The 12,429-nt window shown below is 34.0% G+C and overlaps 1 protein-coding gene across 1 annotated transcript; it reads right to left on the reverse strand.

The window, feature by feature from the left end:
* Window positions 1-834: 834 nt before the first annotated feature.
* LOC123709493 (sodium-dependent serotonin transporter) lies at window positions 835-8,237 on the reverse strand. Its single transcript, XM_045660883.1, has 12 exons — window positions 8,154-8,237; window positions 7,883-8,039; window positions 7,327-7,461; window positions 4,074-4,293; window positions 3,772-3,910; window positions 3,573-3,707; window positions 3,322-3,500; window positions 3,035-3,204; window positions 2,843-2,967; window positions 1,856-2,040; window positions 1,505-1,688; window positions 835-1,426 (listed from the first exon to the last, which is right to left on the reverse strand). The coding sequence occupies exons 1-12, from the start codon at window positions 8,235-8,237 to the stop codon at window positions 1,355-1,357; spliced, it is 1,785 nt and encodes a 594-aa protein (XP_045516839.1). The 3' UTR covers window positions 835-1,354.
* Window positions 8,238-12,429: the final 4,192 nt, after the last annotated feature.

The raw sequence follows: 12,429 nt of genomic DNA on the forward strand, positions 1-12,429 counted from the left end.
GTATCAATAAACTAAAGTAGATAAAAAGGTTGCATAGAATGTATTTCCATTGTTAAAGTTATGGCTCCTACGCACGCTGTACAGCGCGTAGTATATAATGCTACGTGTAGCAATAGGTCTACGGTACTGATTTTTTTTCATTAAACCAGTTTGCACATATCGTGAAGAAATATAATCTTTGGTTATAAAAGCGTACTCATCTACATTTGATCCTAATTCAACATGAAATTCTATAACACAATACAAAACAACTAGATTCTAATAATGTGGGTATATAAACGATTTTATATTATATTATAAAAACACTTAGACATCATCAAAGTTTTCTACGATTTAAATATACGATTAGCAATGAATTTCATATAATAAGATATAATTTCATTTAAACGCTCTACAAATATAGTGCTATACTACTCAAATATACTATTCAAATAATGAATATTACGAATAATATAATTTATTATACGCGAATAAAACTTTATTTACACTAAACAGCTTTCAAAGACGTTTCTGAAGACTACCTAATATATAATTTCTATTATACAAAACACTAACTACTTCTACATAATTTTTTTTGTCCTATACATATGTTTATCTTTTTATTTTTATATTCATTGCCCAAGAATACAAAAATAATTAGGTAACATTTGATTGAAATCTAAATATTTTGTTTATTCTACAAACCAGGAGTTATCTAAATCTAACATGCATTTCTTATGTATTGTTTTTTTAAAATAGAATAATGCTTATACAATAAAATTATAAATATTATTATTCATAATTTTTAAATTATTAATTCAGTTAACATAAACAAGCTTCAATAATCTTCTATTATAGTCTGTCCAGCAATAATTTCAAATGTACAGCGTTATTACCTAACTATGTACAATTAATTAAATCTATAGATTAAACAATGCGTGAGAAATGTGTATTTTTATTACAAGTAATATCAACTAAGAGTATATAATCTTTCGTTGTTTGGATAACATACGAGCCTAACCATATAATAATATTTTTGCTTAAAGCTTATTTGTAACCCGCTCGATTTATTTTACACATACACTATAAATGATTATTGTAATTTACTATAGAGTAGAGTACAGTTGCTAAAAGTAGGAACACACATACGGTTATACAAAGTTATATATTTTACTGAAATTATGCAAATTTTATATAAGTTCCTACAATTTTGATTAATTTATACAAAGAAAAATCTCAATGAGATTTTGAATGGTATGATTTAGACAAGCCACTCGATGGTGCAGGCTTTTGTGTGTGGATGAAAAGAGTAGAGATGTGTGTTTGGTGATGGCGAGTTCAGTGAGGGCTCGCTGGGGACACATTGCGTCTGCGGTCACAGCGAGCACAGTGCGTGCTCGGTCGGCGGTATGGTTGTCACTAGCGGACGTTTGATGGTCTTCAGACGCTAAAACACAGTACGTATTTTTATTTATGTGATTTAAAAAAATATGAGTAGTTCGTTTAATTAGTCAGGTATATTTACCGTACAGAAAGATCCGGGTGTGATTATGAACAGGTAAAGGATGTAGAGTGGTATCAATGAGACAGTTGTACCGGTAAGAGCCCAGCCCACGGAGATGGACCAAGGTGGGTACACATACTCCCCTCCTAGCATCTCCGCGTGAGACAATACCGAGAACACGAACAGCACCAGCAGGAACACTGGGCTGTAGGGGTTGAAAAAAAGTATACAGAATTGATAAAAAAAATTTAATTGAACTTGAAGTACCGTACGTAGACTTTTTTATATACAAAAAATGTATTTTAAAGAAATCTGCAATAAATATTTCAATAAGTAATAGACTTTGTACTCATTCTAATTAGGTTAGGATACCTTATGTAAACCCAGCAAGCGCGCCAGAACCAGCCAGGCTTGTGTCCGAGCATAGATTTGACGTCATCAGCAAACCGGTCCACGCCATACACCCAACATACACCGGCTGCCTCTGCGAATACCACGAAGAGTATGGCCAGCCCTGGACCGTATACATTCAGCAAGTCCACCAGGTATACGCCGCCCTGTACATATATATATATGTATAAGGTGATTTCTGAGACTGTTGTGAGAGATACTCAAACCTAAAAGCTGCAATGTTAAAATTTGCGAATGTTGTTGTAATTGTCGCAAAAATCTTATTGAATGAAATCAGTAAAATGGAAACAATTGAACAGGAAGCAACTTGAAATAGTGGAGTAAATGTAGGCGAGTGATAAGGTTGGTCATCTAGCTGAGTGGCGCTCGATGAATAATGTAACCGAATACATTCACTCGCGATAACGCCTCCATGTTTATTCACGCATTGGCTCCTCGTTCACTTGTGCCCTCATGTTTTGTTTCAAGCAGTAATTGTTATAAAAATGCATAACTGACTTTACTGAAATATCTGCTCTGAAATATATGTTTTATAATATTGTAATTCCTATTTCCGAGTTTGATGGGTAAATACAAATTTTATGGTTATTAATATCCTATGTGTAAATTATACATTTTATAAAACTTAAAACCGTTTGATAAAATTTATAGAATGAATTGAAGATGAAAAGTTACTGTTAATAAGAAGACTTTTTGATGATACACGTAATATTACTGACTCAGCATAAAGCCCCTCAGAAATAAATTCACGCCAACCGCTATTAATTTGGCTACAGTACATTGGTTGAGTCAATGACAAGAAAAAGTTTTCCATGATTATATATAAATCTTTAGGTCAAACTCTAAGTTACGTATTGCATACGGTATGTATGTACATGGTAATTTATGAATGTAACAATTACTTGGATTGATTTGTATCATTGTAAATATTTAAAAAGCTACACATACGTATGTGGTAGTGGGCAGAGCACAGATATATATGAAGACCAGTAGACCGGCCACAAATAGTTCGCGATGTCTTCCCAATGCCCGTGGGTATTCGTCACATAATGCAGTTGTTACTGCTTCCAAACCTGCAAAATTTATATTTCAATGTAGTTTATATTAATCCTTTTTAATTTTATTCAGTAACCTCACTACCTCCAAAGGTACTATCCAGTCCTAGTGTGATAAGCATCAAGAAGAATATTATAGCCCAGAAGACGGAGCCTGTCATTGTCGCGATGGCCTCCGGGTATACGATGAAAACTAGCCCCGGACCCTCTAGACCAACATCTTCAATGCTTTTGTTCTGAACGTGTGCCATATATCTGAGGAACAATGCAGGACATAACACTGAAGAAAGTTTGAGTTATAGATTAGATAGAACAACGATTTTTTTAAGTTAAACTACACAAGCAACAGAATTACAAATGAAATAGACATACCCCAACACTGAGAAGATGACGAATCCTGCCAAAAAGCTTGTAAGACAGTTGATAGATGAAGTAATGATAGCGTCCCTATAACAGTTATTATTGAATTTGTTGTAACTTGACAGAGCCAGAAGCGTGCCGAATCCAGGACCCAGAGAGAAGAAGATTTGAGACGCTGCATCTATCCACACCTATTTAAAATAAATGACTTTAATTAATACGAATTATACAAATAATTACCTTTATCGTAGAATAGTTACTACCTTAGAATTTTGTAGTTTGTGCCACTCAGGAGTAAGATAATAGCGAATGCCTTCTGTTGCTCCCGGTAGAGTCACACCTCTCGCGAGTAGAATTAGCAAAACAACGTATGGTGCTAGAGCTGTGACCCAAACCACCTGTGAAGTTAATTTGTCTCATTGGTTAATAACTCTATTTCTTTTAAGAAATGGTAATGTTTACCTTTCCAGCACTGCGCACTCCTTTCCATAGTGAGAAGTAGACCAAGACGAAAACTCCAAAAACACACAGAGCTAGAGACGGTTTGATAGGACCCATATCATCCAGACCATTTGACCGGTGTTGCTCCAATACGTTGCGTCTGTTTAACGTTACGTTTATCAAAAATTGTTTTGTTACTAAATGTATGTACGAATTTAAATAATAATTAATTGAGCGATGTTTACGTTCCTATCTTTAAATTAAGTAATAAGTAATCTTGTCGATTATGTTGACAATAAAATTGTATATAAGACATGTCTCACTCAAAGAACTCCTTTGCGGGGGTGCTAGAGCTGATATTCGCCAGTGGGGAAGTGACGGGTGTGCAAAGAGGGGTGTTCCACTCGTTGTCGCAGCTAGTCCAGGGTAGCTCGGAATTGATGGAGGCAAGAGAAGCAATCAGGTAATATACAGCCCAACCGATGATTGTGTTGTAGTACATACCCATATATATGTCTATCATGCAGATTGCGTAGCCCACGCCTTTATAGAATATAATAAAATAAATGATTATTAGATGCCAAAATACACATTAAGACAAGCGATACTAAATATGTACATTGTATATGTAAATATAGTTGGAACGATATTAAAACATTGTGCCTTTATTGCGCGTAACCAAATTAATTAAGAGTCAAACAATTCATCAACTCTCAATAAATCTCCAAACACTTTAAAATCAAATTAATCGTGTCTCGCGGGCGCCAATTTCGCGCGCAAACTTGTGAGGAAGTCGCCATGTTTGATCGAATCAGTGCCATCTGTCGGCGGCGGTAATCAAATGATATCGCAAGCTCTAATTGATTTAGCTGTCACGCGATGCCACGATTTATTTGAATTGATAACGTATAAATTGTGAATCGAGTTCACTCTGCCGTCTTGTGACGCGTTATTGCTCGGCTCGAGGGTTATAAAACCCTATATGTATAAAAATATATTTCTGTAACGTTATATTTTACACTGGTAAAAGGCTGTTTTTGATTGTAATATTTTACTTATTAATATAATAATAATACATACATAATTGTCAAATGATCGGGAGAGCAATTTTAAAGAGTGAACACTTATATTCACAAAATCGAAATCATAAACGAAACAATATCCCGAACTGTAGGTAGATTATTAAAACCTTGGAAGATAACTGCGAGGTATCTGATTGGTCAAATTATCGCAAGGCGTGACTTTTATAGTATTTTAACGCCAATAGATCACGCACAACTGCTCACAAAAATAATAGCTCTGTATTATTATCTACAAAAGAATATATTTTGCCCTTTAGATCTATATTTTAGCCCTGTTGGCAAGCTTCTAAGCTTCACACTTAACTAAGTTACGTGATCCAACTGAAATTCTATGAAATTGATGCAGCTGATGTATTCATCATTCCGACATTGTTTAGTCTAAAACTACGGTCACTATACATACTCAATTACAAGATAAAAGTTATTTTAAATGATTGCGAATCAATATTCGTAATTGTATATATTATTAACATAAGACTTTTTATAAGGATTCTATTCAATGCATTAGCGACTATATTTTTCATCACTAAAAATAAAAATCGGTAAAATTCAATTTAGAATTTTACCGATGTCCTTACAATCGGTTTACAATGAATATGACAAATATTGACTCAAAAGCCTTAGACGAGCCGTGAATCGGTAAAAGCTCTAAGATCTTTCTTCAAATAGAGCCAATATTTTAAAGCGATTGATTCTATAATGTCTGTACTCATAAGATTGAAGTTTTACGGAAACTTAAAAGAATATACTTTGTATTCATTACGATTTAAAGTATGAGTAGATTCTTTTATCCTAAAGGTATTTCTATAGTATGACAGTGAAAACGGCTTCCAAAGAGTAACGTAGACAATGGGTTCTGAACAAAAATGCAGTGGCGCTACAACCCTTCGTCTTGGGCATACGTGTAAATCTATTGCCTATTAGAATTCAGCCATGAGTCTTTGAGACTGGGTTTAAGACATACCGCTTTCATCACGATGTTTTCCTTCGCCGTACGAGTGAATGTTAAATCCACACGTAGAGAGAAAACTCAATTGGAGCACAGTTAGGTGCATATAGCAATTAGCTCAATTGACGGGGTTCAAAACTACGACTTCAGAGACAAGAGTCAAACGTACAAGCCACTAAGCCAACTCTGCTCACGTACTTGCTTGTTGGACTCCTCTACGCGACGAAAACAAGACTAAGAAAGCATATATATAAAGATTTCTGAATTTATGTTTCTTGACTTCGACTAAGACTAACTGTAGAAAGGTTCTTAAATTCAGTCCGGATTCATACATTTTAATACTTCTTGAGCAGTGGCCGGCCACCATCTGTCTTCGCTAAAAGCATTGCCTGTTGTATATTTATAAGGTGCCGCTGTTGGCCTGTTGAAATCGATGACATTTCCATTGTTTATTGGCAATCTTTAATGATGGACAAATAATGTGTTTTCACACACAGACATCTAAAAATATTTACCACATAGCTTGTAAATCGTTAAAATCTGTTTGATTCTTATCTCGAAATTATTCACCCTATCCATTTGACCTTATTTTTCGTTCGTATTTAAAATAAATGTTTATCACGATACAATTGACCTTGACTATATGAAATTATAGATTGTAATCTATAAAAACAAAACAATTATTAAGTAAACTATAGATAAAATATGTTATTTTTGTTTATAATAAAACCTTTTTATTTACTAAACATGACATCTTGTCTTGCATAATTAAACAGGTGAATTGAACTGGACAACACAAAGCACAAGTGCCAGAAATATATATATTGCACCTTAAAAAATAGGGGCACCATTATTCTTGGTCCTGGCATCAGATTTTGTAGCATTGTTTTTCAATATACAAGACAAGTCGATGGTATGACCTATACCAGACACGTCGTCGTATGGTAGTTATGCGCCAGGTAGATAATATTAACGGCACACATCTAAAGCGTCAAAGCCGTTAGAAACTGGGTATTTCTTGTATTTTTACTAACACATTTGAAAACAGGACAATGTGTAATTATTAATGTAAAGACATACATAGAATTCAATGGGTACTTTTATTTTAAATTGCTAGTCATTTCCCAAGTGAATTGAATACCGAAAGTAGATTCTTTATTTGCTAAGAGGCAGTGTTTCATCAACAGTCAATAAAATGTCTCAGCTCAGGGCCGCAACCCTCCCGAGGGTCACCGTCAGCCACAAAACAAATACCTACTTCCATTAAAAATTCTTTGATGTTTACTTGTCACAGATTTATCATTTGCGATATTCAAATTTTTTCAGCAAAAAGAAATAGTCAAAACGTGATTCAAAATTACTGATGGTTGATCACGTATTTTAAGCTTTTTATTATTTAAAATGAGTTAATGAACGCGTTAAAGGGACATATTTTCCATAAATCAGACCAGAACCTGCTAAACGCGCAAGGAACCGTTATTTCACAGAACTTGTGTATATGTAAGCTTTATTGTAAACTTTTCTACGGTTTCTATACACAATTACCCTTAAGAGCTGGGCAAATCCTCTTCCACAGTGTGAGACATCCGCAGCGATGGTACTGACCGAGAGCCAGCTCCATAAAGAAGAGAGGTAGACCTCCGAACAACAGCATCACGCAATAAGGAATCAGAAACGCACCTGTGTCGGTAAATCATTATACATATTATAAGTGTAAAAAATATTGTATAATGTTGGGCGGCTTCGTAGCATTGTTTTGTTTTATTGTTACGACATCAAAGAACGCCTAAACGTAAATAAATTGAGTTGGAAGTACTACGTTTTTTAAATTCTTGAATAAGTCATGTTTTATTCTTGTTTAAATCTAAGGTATAAAAAATGATACATTTTAAGATCGTATCGTAGCTTCAACTAACTTAGACTTTTAGTTGAATGAATTCCAAAATATCGGAATAAGCATACAACGAGTTTATGTCTATTTAAAAAAATGATTTCCAGGTGATATACTCATCGCCTACTAGGTGATGAGGTGAGCAACTGTTTTTTGTCTAAAGCAGTTGATAATCAATGGATATAAGTGCTTATAAATAGTTGTACGTACCGCCTCCGTTTTGGTAACAGATATAGGGAAATCTCCAGACATTGCCCAAATCTACCGCGAATCCTACCACAGCTAACAAGAACTCTGCCTTCTTCGCCCATGTCTCTCGCTCCCTTGGTGGCGTCAGCGACACCACCATTGACCGGCTTTTAGGCAACTAGTGTGGTTAAATATAGTTTCAATTTCCTTTAAGAATTCACATAGAAGTATACAAAATATCGCCAAAGTATGGAAACGAGTTAAACGGTTACATATCTAAGTTTAAACTTACTTTGTTGGTTGTGGGCTGCGTGTTAGCGGAAGTAGAAGAAGCGGATGTGGTAGCGTGGGCGGGCGGCGGTTCGGGGGGATGCATCTCGCCGGTTTCTTCAAACTCGCCGCTACGCCGTTCGGGCACAGGGCTATCGCCCTGATAACAATTATCAAACAATTAACATACTAAGGAAACTTACTCAACCATTTGTTAATTAAAGCTTTACGGTTAACTTAAACCACTCAGTAAGGACGGTGAAATATCAGATTTACAAGGCAGTGCTTAAATTACGGACATTAAATTTTGTTAGTAACTGCTCTTTAGACATATAATTATCAATCTACTATTAAAGATAACGATTCTGAGTTTGACTTATAGTATAGTACAATTTAATGCCCATAAGCAGTATATAGAGCGAGGTGGTATCAACAAGTATTAGTCGTAAGGCCGTTCCATCAGATACGGGGGTGCGGGGTTGTACAAACACGCGGACAATTTGCCGTGTTTGCGGCGGCACCGCGCTGCAGATTGCTTGACAAATACCAATAATGAGAATGACCCTTCCGAGCTTACTCACTTCATTTACTGCGACATTAAACACGACGGCTTTTTAGTATCTAATAAAACAGGTTGAGAAGTTGCACTTTCCGCTTCTACAGTTATTAAAGACTCCAAAGGAATCTTGTAAATAGAAATAAACTCATACTGATGCGAAGTTAAAACGTAAACAAATCACTAATGCATAGATCAATTGTAATGAACAGTTAATCATTGGATCAGTTTTATTTCCCCTTACGTGTAAAAGCCGGTTTATGTCCAATTAGTTCTGAAGTGAAGGAATCTCTGTAATTAAGATAGGCGGAAAGAGCTTGAAACACTTACTTAGGCACCTTTGTTGAGCATCACGTTTTGGTACTTCTGCCACTAATAATACGCTTTGTAGTATAGTCAAATTAAAATACTGCTGTGAACCAGTTAAGACGTATAGATATTTTTACTTCTTTATTCAATTAGTTCGTAGCCGTTAAGAGATTATGGAAACAAGAGAATAGTTTATTATACGCGTAAAAGAAACTACCATAAATAAAAGGTTACTGTGTTTTTTCAGTGTTACATGAATTAGTAACGCTGAAATAAAAATACACAACGAAATGTGTAGGCGTAAAAAAGCCAACCTTATAGGTCTGGCCTTCAGATTTCTTTATCTATTTCAAGAACATTTATTTTTTATAACAGACAAGTTGGAAGCTTCTGTGCCTGACATACGCCGAGTAGTTAAGGAATGGCGGTTTCCTCAAACCGTTTCCCTTCAGAGTACGAGCGAGAGATAAATGCGTAAGTTTAGAAAAATTCTATTGGTGCACGGCCGGGGATTGAATCTACGACCTCAGTGAAGAGAGCCACGCAGAAGCCGCTAGTGCCTTTTCTTATAATTGTAACATCATTTAAAATTTCATTTTACATAAAACGCATGTTTTTCAAAGTCACATCCGGGGTTTCATGAGCTATTTATAATATAGGGATTATAGTATCAGGACCAGGGGACAGTAAACGTGACGGAATGAGATAAAATGCAAAGATTTCGAGACCGCGCGGGGCAGGGTTTCTTTTGTAAGTTTACGGCCCCTCAAATGTTATTGACAATAAAGTAGCCCGAAAACTGCTTTCATGGCTCGATTTAAAATTAAAGACATATCACACACACTCCTTATTTACGAATGTTGTCTATACACAAATAATACATATACATGGTTACTAAGTACCTTATGTTTTCCTTATCTTAAATTTAATCATCCTAATCGTAAATAAATATGAGAAGGATTGCTATATTAAAACAAGTAATAACAAACAAACGATATCAATACAACAAAATGGAAAAAATAGTATACGCTAATAGGCGATGAATTCAGAAAGGTATGAATGGTTCATAACATTATTCGGCTTGGCCTCCAGAAGAAAAAGAAAATTATTAAAATCAAAAAGCAAGCCGGTTTTATAATTTTTTATGAATAATAAAAAAAACACAATGTTAGATTAATTTCAATTTAAAAGTTTTTTATAACATCTTTTATTCATTTTCATTTCATTTTAATTTGAGTCAACAGATCAATTTATTTGAATCTAAGGGTTGAAGTTACTCAACTTTCAATTATAACAAAAAAAAGGGGTGAAAAGTGGTTAAAAAAATTGTATTTATAAATTTTAGAATAAGTAATTTAATTACTGTAATAAGCGATTTTTACTGGAGAGGTACGTTTGTACTAACCGAGTTCTAAAAAAAACAAAGCAGGAGGTTATCAATTCAACGTGTTATTTTTTTTTATAACAAACAGCATTGGAAATGACTACAATTTTATTTAAAGAACGAATAAAACAAATGAAGGAATATCCTAAATTTCGTGAATGGCTTACTATTAACCTTTACAAGTGCCAATATTATTTCCTAGACGATACGCTTTCTATTATACTAGACAGGGTGTGTGTCGGTTTATCCTAACTTAAATATAGTTTTAACAAGGTTACTGAATATACCCGTGACTCAAGGGAGATATTGTAACCAATCAAAATACTAATTCTTTTTATATATTGTTGAATGCAATGATGAAACGACAATAAATTTAGTTAAAACCGTGAACAAAAAACTGATTTGTTCATAAAAATAGATTTCATAATATTTGAGACCATCAAAAATATATTTTTTTATTTAACTGAGGGCTTACCGGCTGGAGACTCATCTGGTGTTATGTGATACTTCCGCATATGGACACTAACATTGCCAGAAGACTTGCAAGTGAGTTGTTGGCGTTTTAAGAATTGGTACGCTCTTTTCAATCATCAGAATCATCATAAATCTTTTATTTATCGGATATTACGAAGCCTTTTTGCAACCCATGCAGACTGAGATTTCAGTAGTCCTACTAGCTGACTAATTTATCATAAATAATAATTTAGGTGTTCCCATTTCTCTTTTCATATGTAGTTTCGTACCTAAAATTAGCATTTTTGGTATTTCTTTTTATACCACTTAGAAGAGATCGATTATAACAAATTTTCTTAATTTATTTACAGTCGATTAATTAGTTCAAAAATAAAAGTAAATTTACAATCTTTGTTATTTACTTGTGCAATACCATCAAGTACGAAGCAGGACAATTACACTACATTTTGTTAAATTTATTTTGCATAAATAAATTTAACAAATGCAAGATTCATATTATGTTTAAAACAAAATAGGTATTATACTATTCCCTACCCACCCTGAATTTCTTTAACAATTTAAAATACTTTCAAAGTCCGTGAATAAAAATAACATCCTTTTATGTCACAATGAGATTTTTGTTTTATCTCGGAATTTGCGCCCATTTTAACTGGAAACATTTTTAGAATTTCTGACTGAAGTTTTAATCTTGTAACTTTTAAATGTGGGAAGTTATTATTTTAAACATCCTAAACTAAGTTATACAATAAGTATGGTACACAAAATTTGGTCGTAACATGAACTTTATTTAATAAACATCAGCAACGTACCCGAGCCTTTTGGAGATGCAGGTGTCCATGGGCACTACTTTATAAGTGACACAGGCCTGATTACTCTTTTGTTTTTGATTTGGTATTCCTAACCAAGTCAAAGTGTAAATTAAAATCTAGCAATTTCCTGTTATATGTTATACATTTTATTTTAAGTATTAAGGTATTTCGTCCGATCGTTTAAACGCTTTTGATAATTTTATATCGATTTTAATTGGAACCACGGCACGATGGAGCACCGTTGATGATGTAGTGTTCGTTATGGGTTCGATTTAATTTAACAAAGTTTGATTTCGGCTATTATTTCTTGAATATAATTTTTTTTATTGACATGAATTATTTACTGAAATTGTAGTAATCTACATAAATTAAAAATATTGTTAGCATTGTGATATTTACAAGGGACACTCAAAGCATTTAGTGGAAATAGCCAACTTGTCTCTGTTTGTGTAACCGGTATTCATGGAATTAAAGGTCGCGTCCCTTTGCTTCACTATTAACGAAAACTATTTCTTTTGCCATATACCATCTCCTCATAGTTATATTTTGATTCTAATATTTTCAAATTAAACTTAACCCAATGCTACATTGTGTTATAGGAGAAACATTTTATGGAAATTCACGTTTCTTAGTTTCAAACGTAAGCCTAATTTCCTAATTGAGTATTATCTGCCGCTTTGGCAATGTGAGCGTCCTGCCCAGCTACCTCCTATTACATTAAAAAAGCCAAGAGGTTACTGTAGTCTTACTGCGTCCAATAAAATCA

This window comes from Pieris brassicae, chromosome 5, assembly GCF_905147105.1.
Source record: "Pieris brassicae chromosome 5, ilPieBrab1.1, whole genome shotgun sequence".
Lineage (NCBI taxonomy): Eukaryota > Metazoa > Arthropoda > Insecta > Lepidoptera > Pieridae > Pieris > Pieris brassicae.

What these genes read in the sequence shown, in the direction of transcription:
- LOC123709493 (XM_045660883.1), bottom strand. Translation starts at nt 8,237, where the DNA reads ATGCATCCCCCCGAACCGCCGCCCGCCCACGCTACCACATCCGCTTCT. An exon ending in CGCAGCCCACAACCAACAAA is followed by an intron (nt 8,040 to 8,153) that starts GTAAGTTTAAAC and finishes TAACCACACTAG; the next exon opens with TTGCCTAAAAGCCGGTCAAT. An exon ending in CACCCGGATCTTTCTGTACG is followed by an intron (nt 1,427 to 1,504) that starts GTAAATATACCT and finishes ACTGTGTTTTAG; the next exon opens with CGTCTGAAGACCATCAAACG.